Source organism: Aplysia californica, unplaced genomic scaffold (genome assembly GCF_000002075.1).
Source record: "Aplysia californica isolate F4 #8 unplaced genomic scaffold, AplCal3.0 scaffold00638, whole genome shotgun sequence".
NCBI classification, from domain to species: domain Eukaryota; kingdom Metazoa; phylum Mollusca; class Gastropoda; order Aplysiida; family Aplysiidae; genus Aplysia; species Aplysia californica.
In genome coordinates, this window is record NW_004797908.1 from 190012 (window position 1) to 203385 (window position 13374).

At 39.9% G+C, this 13374-nt stretch overlaps 1 protein-coding gene across 1 annotated transcript in view; it reads left to right on the forward strand.

The window, feature by feature from the left end:
• The first annotated feature begins 7839 nt into the window (after positions 1-7839).
• The window catches only part of LOC101862448 (chymotrypsin-like elastase family member 2A), an 11048-nt gene continuing 5513 nt past the window's right edge, over positions 7840-13374 (forward strand). The window contains exons 1-4 of the mRNA XM_005107868.3: positions 7840-7908; positions 9243-9526; positions 11869-12013; positions 13004-13162. Coding sequence (XP_005107925.1) covers positions 7861-7908; positions 9243-9526; positions 11869-12013; positions 13004-13162 — 636 coding nt within the window. The 5' untranslated portion in view covers positions 7840-7860. The remainder of the gene's footprint in view (positions 7909-9242; positions 9527-11868; positions 12014-13003; positions 13163-13374) is intronic.

Here is a 13374-nt window from a genome sequence, read left to right on the forward strand (position 1 = left end):
GGGGGGGAGGGGGATTTTTAGGGTTCTTGTTGTTTTGTTGTTTATCTTGTTCTGTTTCTTTTGCTGTTTAACACGAAAAATATGAGAACCAAAACAGACTCACTTGGGGTATCCAAACTCACTGGCAGACAGTCTAAACTCATCATCCTCCGGTTCCGCGGGGAACATACAGGCCGGCGCTGATGTAATCCTGAGGGGAGGCTGTGAGCCGATGTAGAAAGAGTTCTTGTTCCCGAAGTCAAGAAGAGACGTGACCCCTTTTGGACCTCCGTTAAGGTTAGGAGTCAAACTCCCACCGCCTTTCAGGAGGCGACTGTCTGGACTAATGGCGTATGCAGGGGCTGGTAGTTCTGTGTTGGCGTTTTGATTGACGGCTTGGTTGGACAGAATGCCAGGAGAGAAGTCTGGGAATGGTGACGCTGCTGGTGACGTGTTAGTCGTTTTGGTGAGAAGACCAGCGTCGTTCCGGATATTGCTGGGCACAGGTTCGCTTCCAGTTTGGGCATCACCGCGTCCTCCTCCGGGACTAGCAACTGTACCATCACCGCCCCCTCCTCTGAGATTTGCATCTTCACCATCTCCAGAAGGAGGTGTAGGCCCTTTATCAACTACTACCCCACTGGCGGGCGAAAACGATTTGTCGACCGTCAGCCCCGGAGATTCCTCCCCATTGAGATCTCCTATTTGTATGGCATCCCCTAAACCTCCAGAGAGATTGTCTGATGAGGAGTCTTCATTGGGAGCAATAGCGATATCGCTGAGGGTCTCGGCCTGTATCCCATTGTTCGTGACTGGGGTGTACTCTACCTCCGGTTCGTTAGATTGTATAGGTTGTGGTGGGTCTATGTCTGGTACGTTTGATTCCGTGTCATCCGGTGTTTCTTTTTCTTTGGTTTTATATATCGGCTGAGGGGCGTTAGCAATGATGATTGCGTCCGATGACGGCTCGATCTGTAAGCTTGTAGACGCCCTACCCTAAATGAAGAAAATAGATTCAAATATGAGGGAGCATACTCGCTGTGTTTTTAAAAATATATTTTCCTGTTTTCTGTCTGTCAGTCTGTCTGTCTGTCTGTCTGTCTGTCTGTCTCTCTGTCTGTCTGTCTGTCTGTCTGTCTGTCTGTCTGTCTGTCTCTCTGTCTGTCTGTCTGTCTGTCTGTCTGTCTGTCGGTTCATGTTTTTCTAAATCTGTCTTTCTCTCAAAAAGCAACTGACCCACATTACTGACATATAAACATGGGCAGAAGCAGAATCATAGTTAGAGAGAACGAGAAAAGGACTTCAATTTCGGAAGTAGTAATTTTTTCGACTAAGCGATGTAATTAGATTCATCGTTTTAATTTAAGTAACATGTTCCTTTTCAATTATTCCTGTTATGTTATAGTGACGAAGGCCGCTGCACTAATTGCAGAAGTGCTTGTTTTATCTGATTGTGTTTTGCCCCTCTTATTTTAATAGTTGCAACCTACTTGGCAGATTGTAACCGGCGTCCGTTGTGTGTGTAGCGATTATAGGCTCCTCGCCGTTGCACATAGACGATGAGAATTTCATCAGCGGGTGAAGAAAGTTTTTGTTTGGTTTGTTTTGTTTTTTTTGTTTTTTTTTCTTTTCTTTTCTTTTTCTTTTCTTTTCTAGCATTCCCGTCTGTCTGCGGGGGACGTCGTGACCTTATCAACACTCAGACTTACGGACAGGGTTGAAGTAGCTCTGTACCAACTTTTGCTAGTCCTTTAAGAGGCAGACATAATATTCGTGCTGCCCACCTACATGTATTTCCAAGCGCAGAATATTAAAACATAATACCTGTCACTACACGAGTGAATTCCTACCCCCTGCAAAAAAAATATAAAAAATAACCAAATTGCTCACTTATGAACGATACCTCCAAGGTTAGCAACCATCGATCTACGATCGTAATAATTTATGTCGTTAGGCCGAGAAAACATTTTGTAGTCACATTATTTTGTTCTGCAGTACATGACAACAATAACACACATTAACAAATTCGCTACCTCAGAATTACAATGTTCTGTCTGCTCAGTTACGTAGCTTTAAGAAATTTGAAGTCAAAGATTTTGAGTTTTACATCATGTCAAACTTTTCCGAATGCAGTTGTTTGAATATCTTGATAACGACTCCGAATAATCTAACGATTTTAAAAGAGCAGATAGAACATTTTGACTTTTGATCTCATGTTCTCAGTAACTCAAAACGGCCAACAATGTCAGATAGAACTTTGTAATTCGGAGGTAGCGTAATGCCAACAATAACACATTAACTGTTAGGCCTGTGCTGCACAGCCTGACAAAAAGAGAGTACCTCACTCCGATCCTCTTGCTGCCCCTCACAGAACAAAGATGACGTCAGAATCAGACAGACAAGCGGCCACAAACTGGAAGGTTTCTGGGGAAATACAGGAGAGATAATTATGTTATATCGATGGTGTTACCATGACTCTATTTTGTTAGGAAAAAGACAGGAGAGGGAGAGATGGTGATCAACACCCCCCCCCCTCCCTCTTCCCCTAAAAAAGGCACACGCACACACACACACACACACACACACACACACACACACACACACACACACACACACACACACACACACACACACGCACACATAGTAAAATATTGTATTATGAATTAAGACGATATACATGACCCAACATCTTTAATTTAAAGTTTGTAAGATCTATTTTTAACATTTCTCTACTTACAATCCAAACGTCAACTTAAAAAAAAAAACTTGTTCTGTGACAGCAAAGTTTTACTTCTACTTCTGTTTCAATAACTCAATGTTTCGCAAATTTTGAGTACAGTCGCTAATCTGAGGTGAACAAAAACGGGAGGCTTCCAACTGCCCATAGTGTGAAAACGTTTAATCAATCGTCCATATTAACCCCCCCCCCTTTCCGGAAAACAGAAAAGAACAATAAATTTAAGATACTAAAAGAATGCGAAGATAAATTTATTTTCTTAATCAGGCGTGTGTCTTAGACACTTTTATAATAAACATGATAATATTATATTATTTTAAAAAGCGTTAGGGGATGAGAAGTAGTCGTTCGTACTGGTGATTGTCTTAGACAGGTGGCCGTTAGAGCAGGTCTGACTGTATATCTTAAGCCAAAAACTTCCTAGCTACTGAATTTTCTCTCTAAGGCCTACAAATGGCTGCTTGCACTGTGTGCTTCTCAGGAAGTTGAGTATGTTTCAGAATGCTCTCAGGTCTTCTGGGGTAATAGTATAGATTGTGAAGCACATAGAGCTTGCTGTTGAGCGCAGATTTGCGCTATACAAATGCTATCTATTATTATTAAGGCTTTTATTTTAACGAACAGCGAACAAAGTATCCCAACTCTCCAAATACACACATAAGCGGGTAGTCGATGAATTTTGTGCCTTCTGAACTGATCAATGCTTTTATAACAGTTTTGATAACGAGCTGCATTTTTGCATTCCAATATATTTGTCGGTTATCACGTCGACTTGCTTCAATTCTAAGTCTAAATCGTTGTAGAAATGTACACCCTTTATCTTGCATTGTTTTATATAATAATATATAGCATTACATTGGCATCCGTGACGTCAGATGGATGATCGGAGTGACTGGTAGGTCCTACTTCCTATCTGTTCCTCAGTTGTATGTGATCGGTCTGATTACCCCCCACCCCCCACCCCGAAAAACAAACAAACAAACAAACACATCTCTGTTCTTAAGGGAATGTCTTGCTGTGGTATTAGCCTCTTTAACTAACAAGAAGTAAGCACACACCTTCTACTTTCCTTACTAACGACTATACTAGAACAGACGACACTATAAAAGAACGGCGACGGAGCCCTGAACGATGCTGAATAATCTTCTAAACTCTGGTGAGTTTTTGGGTTTTGGATTTTTTGAATATCGTTGACTAATCTATAAGATAAAGCGGTCATTGCTTTAGGGATTAGTACACGCCAGTCTGGATAAGAACACACTCCACTTTTGTTTCAGCTAGATTTTAGGTTGTCTTTTTTTTCAAACAGAAAGTCCCATCCCGCCTGTCACAACAATGAATGAGTCATTCATTATACCACCAGCTTATTCTGACAACCGAGGATGACGAAAAAAAAATTCTGCGTAATAATCCACGAAATCCGCTGTCAGGTTGTATGATGGGAGCCGTAACACCTTGACCACATGCAGTAATCATAACTCAATACCATTATGTAGCTCACTCCTAGCTCTCGTGCACGGACAGATAATTCCACAGACAGATCGCCGGTAACCTGTCCTGTGTGGGTTAACTCTCACGCTCGAGAAAGGCTCAGAGCACGTGAATCTTCCATCGAGGCCGGATACAAAAGAACGTGGGAAATCGAGACTTGGCGGCTTGTGCAAAAATTCCTCAATAAATCAAGAGAAATCATAGAGCATGAAAATCGCAGCTGGGAAATATGTCCACTTCCCTGGAGGTTTAATTATTGCGTTGACAGAGAGCCACTGTAGGACCGTCGGGAATTGCCGGACTGTGGCTATTATTTCTGGAGACCACATGCAGCGCTGACCCAATCATTGTCACAGGTCGCACGGTGCAATAAAACCACGACAACTGGACCTGCATAACCCAATCTAGGGAGCGGGGAGGGGGGAGGAAGGGAGGGGGGAATTAACAATTCACGGGATGGGAATGATGAATGGGAGTTATGACTTAATAAGTCATCTCAGTCGGACTTTAACTGCAGACCTGAACAAAAATGTCCCAAGTTTGGTGTAATTCATGAGACCATTAATGTTTTTTTCTCAATCGACACAACAACCACAGAACCACAGTCTAGTTTATTTGGCTACACTTGCTTCAATGAATATAGCCTACTTACTAGAGAGGCAGTACCAATGTTTACAACAGCAGTGGTGTACTTGTTTGTCTATTAATCAGAACTATTTTATAGGCAAAACTGAGAAGAAACGTTCTGTCAGCAGCGGGCAAAAAATAATAATTTTGTCCGATTACCTGCAGACTAATGACAATAGTATTAGTAACATATCGTTACCGCAGAATTACAAAGTTCTGTCTGATACGTTTGCAGTTTTGAGTTACTAAAACCTTGGGGTCAGAACTCAAATGCTCATCATGCTCTATCAAAATCGTCCGAATATTCAGAGTCGTTATCAAGATATTCATAAATTGCATTCGAAAAAGCTTAAATATTGTGAAGCTAAAAAATTTTTACGTTAAATTTCTCAAAACTAGGTACTGGGCAGAAGGAACATAGTAATTCTGAGGTAGCGATTTGTTACGGCATATTTCGAACCATCGTGCACACATTATGAAGGTGGTTCGAAATGTAAAGGAAGTTGTAAAGTATTTCAGAAACGTTTAATGTAATGGACCTAAAATGTTTAGTCTCTTAAAATATACTTCTCGACTTTGAAGCTGAATTTCAGCCCCCAAAGCCACTTCTGGAAGGCAAGGTGACAGTCAGCTTCCGGCATGTTATGTAGCTCTGAAATTACAAAGCTTACCTTTCGGAATAGGAAATAACCTTAAGTCACAGCTAAGCCAGGACTGCAGGGTGGATGTGGCACAACCCAATAAAGATGGTGGGTTTAACTCAAAATCAGAGAAATCGAGCCATTGGCGCGCTCCTCGCGTTTCTGCTGTTGCCAGGAAATTCACGTTAACAGAAAATGGGTTAACAATAGTATTTATAACCTCTTTGGTTATTGATAGATGGATGGATGGATGGATGGATGGATGGATGGATGAATAGATGGAAGGATGGATTGATGGATGGATAGATAGAAAGACGTGATCTAAACGATGAAGACAGACAGTAAGAAGGAGACTGAGAGAGAGAGAGAGAGATATATTGCATAAGAAGAATATACTACATTTTTAAAAACGACATTCTTTGGTTAACAGAAAACTGACGTTGACTGTCGTGGCAGAGTCACAGCTATCCTTGGGTGGCCTAAATGATCTAAATTGTATTGGAGAAAATATTAATTTAAGAAAATACGATAAAGAATGGCAATGAAGGCTAATAGGGCACAAAGAAGTACTGTGCTGAGTCATAATAATAGATTGCCTTTGTAAACCACAAATTCCCGATAAACAGCAAGGTCTATGCTTTTTACAACCTATATTATTACCCTAGCAGACCTGATAGCATTCTGAATAAAATATCGCAACGTCCTGGGAAGCATACAGTGCGTCAAGAGAAGAATATTTCATTATTGCTACGTTTTTACCATATTCAGTGTTTCTAAACATAACATAACAACAATAAACGCAGGCCAATAGGAACACTGAAAAAACAGCTTCTCACCCCCCTCCCCACAGAAAGAACAACTGCCAAACAGCCGAACAACCAAACAGCAGCGACAGCAATCCCACATGACTAGAACAGGTCAACCTGACGCTCTCCCCACTCGGCAATTTGCTGACCCTGCCCGAAAGTTAAGGAATACGGGCAACTATAATTAAACTAGCTGGCCCCCCTTTCGATGAAAGGATTGATCGGTGCATTAACATGAACTGAAAATCATTGGCCCACTGTATTTCCACTCTACTGGAAAGGAGCAATAAATCCTGAGAAAAAATTGATACATAATGTGTTTCCAGTTGCCAAATAATATTAATAGATGTATAGATTGATTCTCTATTCTTCTCTCGTGGTTGTACACTCTAGAATGTAAAAGGTGTGCGCACGGTTAGTGAACAGAAACCTCACTTGTTTATAATGGCGTCTTAGAAGACGAACTTTCCCAAGATTAGATCTAAACGAAACTAATGAAAAACTGAAAATTAAACTACAGTGACTTCAAACTCATCAATAAATCTCTGCACCCTTTGAATGATTCTGAACCACTATTAATTTCTTTCAAATTCGAAAGTTAAGGGGTTGGGAAGTTTTAGGCTGCCAAAGTGATGAACTTTCACAAGTATAATATGTATAGATATTCACTTTCGTCGGTCAAGTTAAAAAAGAAACACAGCTCATTTATTTAATGGCCTTAGTATAGGCTTTCTGTTTCTGTTGGTCATACAACTTTTAGACCCCCAGGCAAAGACCCGAGGAGATTAAGCGGAGTAATTAAATAGGCTGTTGGTCAAACAACTTTAGACACGCATTTTCGAGAAGATTAAACAGGGTGATTTGTCTTTAGCCCGTTGTAACTGCAACGAGACGAACGAGAACAAGCTATGAATATTTAACTCTATCATGCCATTTGCCTCTGGTATGGGCAAGGGTGTCCAAGTAGAGAACCGTATTAACTCTTTGGGAACGAAGTGGCTTGGATCGATAACAGCATAACAACAGAAGGAAGTGAACTCATAATAATGTGCAATCAACTGTGAGAGCAACGGCAATGTTTCGGCACATTTCAAATCATCATGCACAACTCAGGAACACAATTTTGTTTTGTTGCAAGCCCTTTAAGGTTTCAGAGAGCTGAATCGGAAAAGTAAAGAAAAAGTAAAGTAAAAGTAAAGTAAAAGTAAAGTAAGGTTTCCGAGAAAGAAAATACTTGTGGGCCGGACTGAAACTGCTCGTATGCCAGATTTTGTCCACGGGCTGTAGTTTACCCATGCCTTCTCTATAGGTTAGCCAAAAGTGCATTAGTAATGTCGGTGGCCTATTTTTAAAAATTATTAAGTCCTGCAAAACTGAAAGTGCTTATTAATGTGTCCCGCACACTCTTATGACTGTATTCAGTTGCAAGGGCAATAAAACACTTGCCACATTTTTTAAAGAGTGCAATTTAAATCAGTGACACATTGCCACGTATGATGATTCTCTTCCGACTCTCACTTGTAGGTTAGGCTTAGGATAGTCCTTCCTTCAACAACAACAATGTTGACGACTGACCAGGATGTTGACAAGTGCCGTTACCTTCGCTCTCTGGATCTCCACACTTACGGTAATTCGCTTATTGATGTTTATACGTTGTCCTGTCAAAAGTATAGGCATATAATGATGTAGCCTATTTGAACTGTTGAATTGTTGTATGTTTAATGAACCGGTATGCAGAAAGCTTTGATTTAAATCTTATTTTGGGGGGGAGCCCCTAGAGCCAACAGTAAGTGGGTAACGCTATAGAAGTAGTAATTGATCATTGTTTCATTTACATTAATATTATTATTATTATTATTATTGTTATTATTATTATTATTATTATTATTATTATTATTATTATTATTATTATTATTATTATTGTTATTATCATTATTATTATAATACATAAGCTGGTTGTCTATTTTATTTTGTAATCGTAAGCCATAGTAAAGACAAATGTCAGCCACGTGCTTAAACATTGATATTGTGCATTAAACTATCTTTAACGATCAAACGCATAAATGCAGAGCTTTATTCATACAGTGTTTGACAGAAATTCTTGTTGTATGACTGGCTTGCGTACGTATTGTCAGGTCTTAGGCTTGAGGATATTGTGACACTGGTTCAGCTATGTTTAAGTCAATAGAAATACATTGATATGTTAACAGTCATTTGTTAGGCAGCGTGGTGGAATCAGGCTCTCGTGAAAATAATCAAAGTGAAGAAACTTGCATTTTTCCGCAGGTTAGTGAATTTTAATCAAATTTTTGTTTTTTGGCTCAACACCTTTCCTGCCCATTAAAGAACTCATTTCTGTGTGGATTTTTCTGAAAAACGTTGATTAAAGGCTCAAAAAGTGTAAATTTTCAGTTACCTCGGACTCTCAAGCTAAGGAAATAACTCATCTTTGGTGGTCATTTTCTCACTAATTTTACCTCTGAAAACAGGTGACCCCCGCCTCATTCATTCGTAAATATGTCGACTTGTATTGGAGATATTTCTTTCCTCTAAATAAAGACAATTGAACAAGCTTTAAGATGATACCAATAACTCCACATGCCCAAAAATGACGAGAGCCTGATTCCACCACGATGCCTCACATTTCGTGCTGGAGAAACGGGAACATCAGATCAGATCAGACAGATACAGCAGAGGGAAATAGAGACAAAAGACCTATCTACCTACCAGTAGCACATTTCAACCATCCACAGGATACTTTTTAAGGTGTGCTATCTAAAATAAAAACGTGTTACGATTCTTACTTTAAATTGCAACTTACGTCTCTGACATGTATTATCATAAATATAGTGTTGAAAGTACGTTGAAGTAATTCAAAACTGTTTTTTTTTTAAAGCAGCAGATCATTGTTAATCTTTTATTTTAAAAATATGAATACAATTATTGTTTCCTTTTTTTCAGCTCCACAGTTCATTTGTTACTTCGTGCAGTGCCAGCAAAAGAACACCCTGTTCCGGAAATGTCCGTCCTGTTATTGTGCCAATAAAAAAGATACCGTTACAAGTGCTGAGAAAAAAGTATACGGGACACAAATCCCGGGTGAAGCAATTTGTGTCAGCGTTTGAGGACACCAAGCCGTCTGACCACCACACATGCGGGAAGCGCCCTCTGCTCACGTCACGCATTATTGGCGGTAAATCTACCCAAAGGAGCAGCTGGCCCTGGATGGTTAGGGTTATTCTCAGGTGTGTTGTTTATTCTTTATTCTTTAAGCAAGCAGCAAATTTCTGAGAAACCTTATTTTTTTCCGACACAACTTTTTAACAAAAATTCTTTAAGCAAGCAGCAAATTTCTGAGAAACGTTACCAGGATGGGATACGAATTTTCTTGTGGGCCCATTTCTCGTTCCATTGGTTATATATAATATATAATTTCATCTTTTTTAGGGAGGGGTTGGTGAGAAGGGAGTTGTTGTTCTGTTTTCTGTCGTTGTTGTTTTTATGTCTATGATATCCATTTTTCAAAACAACCTGCAAAAAGTTCGATTTCTTCATATAGCTGGTGGTATGTTTTAACCGTGTAAATGAAAAAAAAATAGGTGATACATTCTAGCAGCTCTCTCTAATATTTGACATTCTGTGACCAGTACTAGGATAAATCGTTGACCCGGTATCTGATGGCCATTACTGTGAACATATGATATGGTAAAGGTTTGACACACCTATCAACATTATTAGGTTATTTACGAGAAGGGGTGGGATGGGGCGCTATACTTGTCCGTGTGGAAATTTAGCTGTACTACGTGAAATATCCCAAAGTGTCAAGTCATTAATTGAATAACTAGAATTGTTGATAAGATGACCTCTATGTGTCGACAAAGATATCAAATAAAACCCAAACTATCCCAAACTACAGAACAAGACTTTTTTCCAGTATTGTCTATGAAACCCCCGGTTTTGTTTAATATCCTCCAAGAGCAGGGCATTGGTATGGCACACGTTGGTATCGGGGTTCTAATCTGGATCGTGGGGGTTATGGGTTCGATTCTCAGCAGAATTATAATAAAATTTAAAATTTGGTCCCCTAATTTGCATCTTATTGTTTGGGGCACGTTTGAAAGACTATAGTAACATGTATCTTTTGATTGCGCCAAGTAGGGGTTCATTTCTTCATTTCTCACGTTTGAGTTCCAGTATAATAAACAATGAAAAAGTTTAAGCTACACAGACGAAGAAATCACCTTTGAATTCAAAGATCGTGAGTCTCTACTTTCCCAATCCATGGTAAAATGGTTGGTAGTCAACTGGCATGACATCTTACACAGTTTCGAGATGTTAGTATTTCTCCTTTGGTCATTTTCTTGGAGCTATTGTAGACAGACGTTGGGTCAACCAGCTCTAACTGTGGTTGGTTTAACCTCTTGGGAGAATTTGGTGGGGCTCACCTCCGTGACTCATCAGAATACACAACTAGACCGTCACCCAAGAGTCCTCAAATTTCCTGCCACGTTGGATGGATGCCGGGACACAAGTGTTCAAGTAATCCTAAAAGTCACACGGATTTCACAGGGTATAGATGGGGTTTGAGATGATGACTATTTACGTACGGGGCTAAAACATAGTTTTTCAACCCCCTAACCCTAACCCTAACCCTAACCCTAACCCTTGGGGTTGGGGTTGGGGTTGGGGTTAGGGTTGGGGTTGGAGTTGGGGTTAGGGTTAGGGTTAGGGTTAGGGTTAGGGTTAGGGTTAGGGTTAGAGAGGCATTTCAAGAACTCTCAAGATTTTAAACCAACAATACAATAGTTCCAAGAAAATGAAAAAAAGGAGAAACACTAACAACTCCAAACGGTGTAAGAGGTCATGCCAGTTGACTACCATCCATTTTAGCATGAATTGGGAAAGTAGATTCTCACGATTTTTGAATTCAAATGTGATTTTTTTGTCTATGTGGCTTATACTTTTTCAATGTGCATTATACAGGAGAAGCGTGAGAAATGAAGAAACGAATCCCTGCCGGGTGCAATCAAACGATACATGTTACTATAGTCTTTCGACCATGCCCCAGACAATAAGATGCAAATTAGGGGACCAAATTTTAAATCTTATTATAATTCGGCTGAGAATCAAACCCTATAACTCGCTCGCGGTCGTCCATGTAGATCTATACTATACTAGTTAGGTCAATGACAGCGACCAGTAGCACACATAGCTGCGCCTAACCGGCTACATGACGATTCGTGTCACGGCTGTGCGTGGAAGCGTCATGCTCGAACCGGCTTAGTGCAGAGAATCGGCCACCTGCATTGTGCTCCACATTTTTAGTCACCCTGTAACCGGCTACGTGCAAAATGAAACTATCGGTTGTAGAATTTTATAAAAATTAAATAGTATTTGGTACTAGCACATATATAACTTAACCTTTTCTTCTGAAATATGTAAGAGTACGCTACGCGTTTTTAAAGAAAATCAGTCATTTGTCCTTCCTGTAAAATTTGCCTTGCTGCATGTAGCCGGGTTGTGAATAACACCGACGATATAATGTATCACTTCTAAGTTATCGAGCTATCCTTGGCAATGTTCCCAGGACAGGAGGCAAACGGGAGCTTCAGTGTGGAGGTGTTCTGGTGTCCAGTAAGTGGGTACTGACCGCTGCCCACTGTGTCCGTGACCTCACTAGCGCCATCGCTGTCCTGGCTGATTGGGACTCCTTTGTGAAGGACGCCGGGGAGGTAGAACTCTTCCTAAGCTGTGCAATAAATTGGCCTGATATTTTGAACATGAGTACTTTACGAGGGGGTGGGACTCCTAAAAGCTTTCTCGGCTACTACGAACCCAAGAGAGCCAATATTTGTTGTGGGACATCATGTCTTATTTTTTTTTTTTGGGGGGGGGGTGTAGTTTAGTTTTAGCAGAGGTTTTACGGCGCTAGCAACTGCATAAGGTCATATGATTAGATCCCCTACAGCCAACAGATTAGAGAATATTAGAGGTGTTACAAGAGAGTAATAAGCATATAAAAGAAGAAGGGGAGATAAGGACGATAGATGTTTCATAGGAAAGAAGAAGCAAACTACACCAGAGCACCCGCCAACCACCCACATTTGGTGGTTGGAAATTAATTGCTTAAAAAAGGTAAATATAAATCTAGTTCAGTTGCTATGGAAACGGTAGCCATATTGGATTTTGTTTTCCAATTTTAATCCCGTTTTATTCCCTTATTCATCAACAAATACACTTTTAATTTGGTATGTACGTAGAAAAAGGACAAATCTATAGATCGTCCTGGGAATGCCTAGGAAATATAATACGTGGTAACCCCAATTTTCAAAATTTGACCACAAAACGGCCTTTTAGGTGTCCCACCATCCCTTAAGTGACATTATGGACTATAATATAATATACTTAGTAGAGTGATAGCACGGAAATATACGCTTTGTTTGATATGAAAATGAGAATGATATACACTTAGCCTGACACTGGGAATTTACAGGCATAAAGTGACCGTTATGCTCTCAGTTGTCTGTAGAAGAGACCGCTATAATATAAGATTAATACAGGGACTGGGGCGAAATAAAAGATCGTTATAATAATATAGTATATATAGTGACCGGGAAGAAATAAAAGACCGTTAGATCCTCAGCTGTCGGTAGAAGTGACTATATATACCTAATATATTTATGTGGTGAGTGGAACGAAATAAAAGTCCGTTATCTCATCAGCTGTCTGTACAAGTGAGCTCTGTAGTGAGCCACCCAGGGTACACAGATCTGGAGTACCAGGAGAACAACGACATCGCTCTCCTACAGCTCTCACATCACGTGACTTTCTCCAGCTCTGTAAGGGCAATATGTCTGCTGGACAGTCCGGCACTCATAAAGGTATGGGTATTTTTTCTGTTGTTTATTTGTTGTTGTTGTTGTTGTTGTTGTTGTTGTTGTTGTTGTTGTTGTTGTTATTGTTGTGGTTGTTGTTGTTATGCTTTATTTTGTTTAGTTTTTCTAGGGGTGTTTGAGTTTGTTTTAAAAAAATGTAATACTTTAAAAATCTATCCCTTTCTTTTTCTTTTCTTTTTTATAAAAACAAAATTCGA